Raw genomic sequence first — 7,554 nt, forward strand, 5'->3', positions numbered from 1 at the left:
TGTAACTGCTCTGCAAGAAGTAGCACAACCAAATGTAGTTGCAGAAAACATGGGCTGGAATGCACTGCAGCTTGTGGACATTGCCAACTTTCCAACTGTGACAATATATCACAATATACATTTTCAGATGACGATGACGAAATTGAATATTGACAGTAAAACAGCAGTGTAATAAATACCCGTCGCTTCTACAAACAAGTGGGCCTACTGGTAACAACTTTTCGTTTTACCGTTCGTTAATTTAATTCATATTGCTTTATTATTTATTGTTCTCTGTTCCACTTGATGACTTTATTTTATGAGATTGTGACTCTGTGGAGATATGATTCTTAGTATCCTGGAGGGCTATTCCCTCAAAGTAAAGGAAAATGCACCATTACGGTCTAGTTACCATTCATATCTATCAGCTTTATTTGTTTTTTTTTCCCATTTTGTTCTCTGCTATGAATATTGAAATTATTCACTATTTATAATATCCAAATCATGGCTCCCTAAGAGTGCTTAATAGCTGTTATAGGTATTGACTCCATTTTGAACTCTATATTTTATTAAAACACCGCTTGGAATCTTTTTCACTAAATGGCACCGGTATATTCTATGACGAAAACACAGCCACTGAAAATATCACTGTAGAATCACTAGTTTATGATTTATAGTTATACAAAAAAATATATATAAAACGGCCATTTTGGATGTCATTTGAATTTGTTCATTATCGATCAAAACATATTCTGAGTCTTCTAACAAGTTTTTGGCCCATAAACATCAGTTTAGGGACAAAATTCACGACTCCAAGAGAAAATTGCCAGATTTATAGCTATTTTTAAGGTATTGGCACCATTTTGGCAGCCATCTTGGAAAAACCATTTTCCGGTGCTCCGATTTTTGCCAACTTTTGATATGTTTTTCTCTAGACCTCATTCTACAGAAAAACATCAAAAAACGTTTTCTTGCAATTTTTTTGAGGTCACATGTCAGATTGACCCTACTATAGGCTCGACAGTGAGGGAATTCTACAAGAGCAATTGCTACGTCATTTGTGGCGATTTGAGATAGAGAAAGATGCCAGCAACTTTGATGTTTTTGTAGAACTAATGAAGAAGTTTGGATTGCTGTTTGAGAAACAAAAGGTAAGCTTCTTCTTATCATTTAGCAGAAGTAACTCTTTCTTAATATGTATGTGCATAATTCTTGTGCATAAATTTTCAAACCTTTTTGAGATTCATAATATGCCACATCAATGCTCATGTTTTCAAAGGGATCTCAACCTGGTAACAGAATATTCATGGTTCCCACTCGGATGCAATTCAATAAAGAGGGCTTGGAAGCTAAGGAAGACGAGCAGCAGACGGTATCGATTTATGTGACGCCTATCGACTTCCTACCGGATGCTGTCTACAATTTGCTGGTCGTTTCATTTTTAGACTTGATGAATGACAAAGGTAGGAGTGGTGATCATGTGGAATTGTTTCGAAATCGTAGTGACTTTGACTTAGATGATGAGCATGTAGTGAGTCTAGGAGCTGTCAAAATCAAGAACAGGCATGCATTGAAGGTAAGATGCGTTGCTAAAGGTTAAGCATGATAATTATATTAATGTAATAAAACTGTCAATGTAGAATTATGGTATAAGAAATATATTTATATATACTAATTCATATAATGTATATTACAGTACATTGCAGCCTAAATTGCTTGGGATGTTGTGCTATTTTTGTGCCAGTAAAACATTGTCAGACCAGGTCAGGCAGTTTAGTGTAATTTTTTTGGCAAATAAATCATGAATTGATAGACAGCTATACGTCATATCCACAACAGCTCTTAAGCTGGGCAATTACTACAGCCTGCATTTGTCGGCTAGCCCGAATCAGTGGGAAACACCACAAGCCACTGAAATTAGCAGGCGGCGTCGCATCGTCGGCGCTCTCAGGGGGTGGATTTGGATTCGTAGAGCAGAGTGTGTGCCAAGCTTTAGATAGAAATTTGTGTATTTATATTTATTGGTATGTGCAGACATTTGATGAATAAAGTATCCTGTGTGTTGTTTTGTCTTATAAACAGATTGAAATATCACGTATGATAAATGTTGATGAACATGGCAATGAAGAAACTCTCGAACCACATCCTAGCGTCTGCATGGAGGTAAGTTTCCATAAGCAAATGCTGTTCATTTTAGTCATTTTTTAAATAGAAATTAAGGAGGTTATGAAAAACTTAATGGTAATTTTCTTTATTAATACTTCTTTAAACGTCTTTTGTCAAGCCATTAGACCCACTTGCTAATGCTTCAAGACAGATTCCCAATCTTTAGCAACTGCTTATCAACAAATCTTTGATTCAAACTTTTCTATAGGTTTTTTAAATACAGTAACTAGTTTTAAGTGAAGGGATTTTACTAAATGTTTATGGATTTTGTGGGATTTTTATGGTATATTCAGTACAATTGCAGTAGGGAGAGTAAGTGGGTGTGCAAAAATTGTCCAACTGTGGTACGGGGGAAGACTTAGAATGCCTGATGGGGGTCAAAGTTAACAGCTGTTTGGATTGCATCTACAACTACATCGGTGCTGAAGTTTGTCCAATGGATTTATAATCAATATCAGGTTGTACTCCTTGAAAAGTATTGTACTATTTTTACCTTTTTTTTTGGCTCCGATGAGGAGCTTTAGGAATATCGGGCTGATTGTGCTTTTTTTGCTGATTGACTGTGCTTCTTTGCTGATTGATTGATTTTTATCTATTTTTTGGAGGAACAACTAGTGGCACAAGTCTAGTTCTATTTTTTAGAGAAAAAAATAACAGCCCCATCTGGGAATTGTGCCAAGGACCTCCCACACCCTAACCTACATTCCTGCCTTTAGACCAACGTTTATAATTTTGAATTTTTGATTGATTGCTTAAAAGATCTTTTTTGTATGGGCCAACACACTCTACTGCTTCTATTATGCTGCCCTTATCAGAGCTTTGGAGATTGTGAGAACTTTTTTTATTTGGGTGATCAGAAAAGGAATGTCTCTCTTTTATTGATTGGGGGCCATTTAGGGGTCTTGATTGCATATGCACCTATAAAAATTATCAGTATTATTTTACTTTATTTTATTTTTATCAGGTATTAAGTTACCTCCGACAGCAATTGAAAACTGTGTATGTTACTACAGAAGGAGTCGGCTATGAGTTACGTGTCCTTTGTAATGCCTGTGAACCTACGTTGCGACCGCTGCATAAACTTGAGGAATGTTTGAAAAAAAATAGTGTGCCATGTGGAAAAAGAAAGTCAGTTTCAACGACTCGCATCAAACGACTCTTCTCAACAGGTTGGTATAAGAATATAATTATTTATGAAAATGGTTTTATATTTTATTTTGGAAACATAGATGTATCCAGTGTTAATATTTTAACCCTTTCGCTGTGTACCCCTGGTACTACTGGGGATACCCCTGGTATTACCAGGGGTATGAAAAATTATTCTCTATTTTCTTGTACCAACATCTGCCCTATGTAGTTTTTCTATCAACTAGAATATCTTTCCTCATAAAAAATTGTGTTTACCAAGAAGATGGCGGGTGCACAGCCTCGAAAGAAGTGTTATAATGTTGATGAATTTGTGGATCAGATTTTTGCTAATAGAGACAGTGAAGACGACTGTGAGTCACTCACGTTCAGTGAATACATTTCCATCAGCTGACTATAGTTCCAATAGTGATTCTTCAGATGAATTTGTGGATTTGAAGGGCCTTGCTCAATCCTGGGCTAGGCCTAGGCCGAGCTCTGTATATTCTGACGGTGGAAGGGACGAGTATAGGCCCTAGGGGCAATTTAACCAAGCAGCCTAAGAGAAGGCAATCCCCTATTTCCAAATTGTGCCCACCCCATAGGCCAACCTCTTGCCCATCCTAGCATGCAAAAAGAATTTTGAAATAACCACATACTAATAGAAATGTGATTTTTTTTTTTAAAATTCATGTTTTTTCATGATTTTGACAAAAATCGTTGATTTGTTTGTATTTTTTTTTCAAATTATGAAAATAATTCAAACTTTTTATATTTTTATGTATCTACATCATAATCCAGTGAAAAAAAACATATCCCACAAAAATTTCTTTAAAAAAAAAAGTAGCTTTTTAAAAAAATTTGATGAAAAATGGGAGATCCAATATGGCTACCAATAGGTCACATGACCACATAATTAATAAAAGATCATGAGAAATTTTTTGGCTTTTCATTTCATGGCTTTGGGGAACACTCTAACATAACCCTCCCTCTTGGACCATAAGCCTTTTTTACTTGTGCTTTCCACAACCACCAAAAACCTTTTGACTCCACCTCTGATGTATTCAATTCTATATTTTATTGCAGTGGAAAAGACAACTCGGAGGTCATAATGCCTAGATGAGGAGTTTCATTATATAATGGAAGTGAATATGATAGCTATTAAAGCCGAAAATTTTATTATTTTGCTCTATAGATTTTGATGATAACTCTACACAAGGAACCCTGAATTTTCTGGCACTTCAGACACTGATTGTTGGTCGTGGAACCAAAGAACTACGGAGGTACTTTCTAGACAAAACTAACCTTACCAAACCGGAAGTTAAACCATTTTTGACAAGGGAGAGGTGTGCATTACTAAAGGATGTTGATTTTGGAGATGATTCAACAACAGTGTTTTCATCAACCAGCAATATTGATGCATTCCACTTGGAAATCATGATGAAGTTAATTCGCTACTGTTGCCACAACACCAACGCAGAAGGCTTCTGGGAGAACCCTCCGATTGATGACAGTTCTGAGCTGGCTAATCTTGTCCGAATCTATCAATATAAAAAAACTGTTCTAGACGGCAGTTACAGCAACAGTGTCGCAGAGGAGGAGTTTGATAACCAGTGGAAGGAACTCACAGTAATATTTACAGGTGTTGGGGTTCCTGTTGAAGACATCGAGAATTACCGCGACCCATGGCATTACAAGGATGGAGCCATGGAAGGTAAGTCATTTGTCAATATTAATAGCAGCTGCTGCTAATGCTGAACTGTTGTTGGTGCTGATTTTACTGCGGATTCTATTGCTGTTGCTGCTGATTCTATTTCTGATGCCGATTCTATTGCTGATTCTGATGCAGAGACTACTGCTACTGGTGCCGATTCTATTGCTCATGCGTATCTGCTGCTTTTGCTGATTTTGTTCCTGAATCTCCTGCTACTGATTGTTTTGATGCTACTGAGTGTATCGCTAATTTTGCTGCTGATGTTGATTCTGTTGCTGAATCTACTGCTGCTGATTCTGATGCTGCTGCTGATGCTCATCAACTAATGCTGTTTCTGCTGCTTATAATGATTCTAATGCTGCAAATACTGATTCTGTTGCAGATTCAATTGCTGCTGCTGATGTTGTTGCTGCTGATTATAACATCAAAATGAAAGTTGCATTTAAGTCATAATTTTAATTATGACAAATTGAAAATTGATACACAGTTAAATTTTTTTTTTTTTTTTTTCACCAGAAATAGGTTTTGGGCACACTGTCATTGAAGAATTCAAGAATTTCCAGGCTGTTTTATCGGCTGTGGTTGTTGTTGGAACTGCAACTATGGCAAATTACATATTGGAGGTTAATAAAATTAACAAGAACGATGTTGGGAATTATCTGATGTCTGAGAAAAGGAAAGGTAGCTTTCAAAATGTATGGAAAAATATCAGTAAAGAGCAGAAGTCGAAAATGTTTACACCATCGGCTGACATTGATACGTTCGATATCTCCATCATGTATTTAATAATTCGTAACTGCTGCGTTACCATTCCAGCATCATTTTGGAAAAACCCATATAGACTTCCTAACTTGGTGGATATTCACGACTACAGGAACAAGCTGGCACATTCTCCTGACATTAGAATGTCAAATAAAGAATTTGAAATTGAATGGAAGAAAGTGAGATCAATGTTGCATGCTGCAGGTGCTTCTTTGACTGACATTGACAAATATAAGGCACTAAGATTTATCAATTAAATGCACATACCTACTTTGTTATTTAAATTGCTGTTGATAAATATGAATTCATGTATGTTTGTTGGATTTCTGTCTACTCACATGAGATGTGAACATTTTAGCACCGAGCAATATTTCTGATTTTTTAAATAGTTTGGTTCAGAGTGCTAAACTTCAGTGCAGGGACGTATCCAGAGGGGGGCCCGTGGGAGACCCCCCCCCCCTTGTACACAGTGTTAAAATTTTAAAGCTTATTCTTGAGCCAATACACATTCTTTCCTGGGATCACTCAAAATAAATCTTCTAAAACATGTAAATATGCATCAGTAAACGTTATACATAGGCCTAATAGAACACATAGACCTAAATCCATAAATCTCAGGCCAGGTCTTTAAAGATAGAAATGCTATACTGTGGTTCAATTTCGTTTTTATACTTTTGCAAGTTTCTTTAAATTTTTGTTTAATAATACTACTACTAATAGTAATAATAATAATAACAATAATGTTGATTACGATAGTAATAATTAATAATAATATTAATAGCAATAAAAAGTGAAGAAAATTGTGCTAAATGCGAAAAAAGTTTTGATTTGTTGATCATAATAATTATTATAGTATATATAGTTAAAGCTTATTAAGCTATAGTTAGGCCTAAGTTGTCCTGGATATTAAGTAGATCCTTGATAAAAGATCATGAGAAATTTGTTGGCGTTTCATTTTGACTATAATGGTGATGTGATGATGATGAATTTTACTATATAAAAGTGTCATTTCCGGCCAACTCGAGAGGTAGTACTATTTCCTCAAATTTTCTCACCTCAGCCCCAGCCATGGTGGGGCTGAGGTGATTGTGAAATCACGTTTTTGGAGTATGCCTATCTAAAGTACATACTCAAAGACAATGTTTTTAAGCTTTGTTTTCTATGGTATATCACACAGACATTAATAAGATCTCTATGGTTGAAAAAAATCCCTGATACAAGATCATGAGAATTTTTTTTTGGCGCTTCATTTTGACTAATGGTGATGTGATGATGATGAATTTTACTAAAAGTGTCATTTCTGGCCATCTAGAGGTACTATTTCCTCAAATTTTCTCACCTCAGCTCCACCCATGGTGGGGGGAGGCTGAGGTGGGTGTCGACTCACAAAATGCCCTCCCCCTCCACCTTTCAAAACAGATCTGTGCCCTGGGTATGACATTAAACTCCATCGAGTCGGCTCCTGATGTATGTCTTAGTGACTGATGTTTGTTTTAAGGATGTGATCTAGTTTTTCATGTCCATTTTTCGTGATTATGACTTTCTCGATAAAGAATGTTTTGAGCAGAGGTGGATTCAAGGCCCCCCCCCCAGTCCATTTTTTTAAGGAAAAAAAAAGTAAAATATATTCAAATTGAATTGCGAGAGCGTAATTTCCGGCCATCTAGAGATGCCCTAATCATAAATTTTCTTGCCTCAGCCCCATCCATGGTGGGGCTGAGGTGGGCGGTTCCTCGGTGTGTGAAAGTCCCTCCCTCGTTCACCTCTTTCGAAATCCTGGATCTGCCACTGTTGATTTATTATATAAT

At 36.4% G+C, this 7,554-nt stretch overlaps 1 protein-coding gene across 1 annotated transcript; it reads left to right on the forward strand.

Annotated features, from left to right (window-relative positions):
* The first annotated feature begins 322 nt into the window (after positions 1–322).
* Positions 323–6,030, forward strand: LOC117113277. Its single transcript, XM_033256574.1, has 7 exons — positions 323–381; positions 995–1,130; positions 1,259–1,555; positions 2,062–2,142; positions 3,110–3,314; positions 4,466–4,984; positions 5,501–6,030. Exons 1-7 carry the CDS (start codon positions 323–325, stop codon positions 6,001–6,003), a joined length of 1,800 nt encoding a protein of 599 aa, XP_033112465.1. The 3' UTR covers positions 6,004–6,030.
* Positions 6,031–7,554: the final 1,524 nt, after the last annotated feature.

This window comes from Anneissia japonica, unplaced genomic scaffold (genome assembly GCF_011630105.1).
Source record: "Anneissia japonica isolate Jap-2015-1 unplaced genomic scaffold, ASM1163010v1 scaffold4024_len430915_cov183, whole genome shotgun sequence".
NCBI lineage: Eukaryota > Metazoa > Echinodermata > Crinoidea > Comatulida > Comatulidae > Anneissia > Anneissia japonica.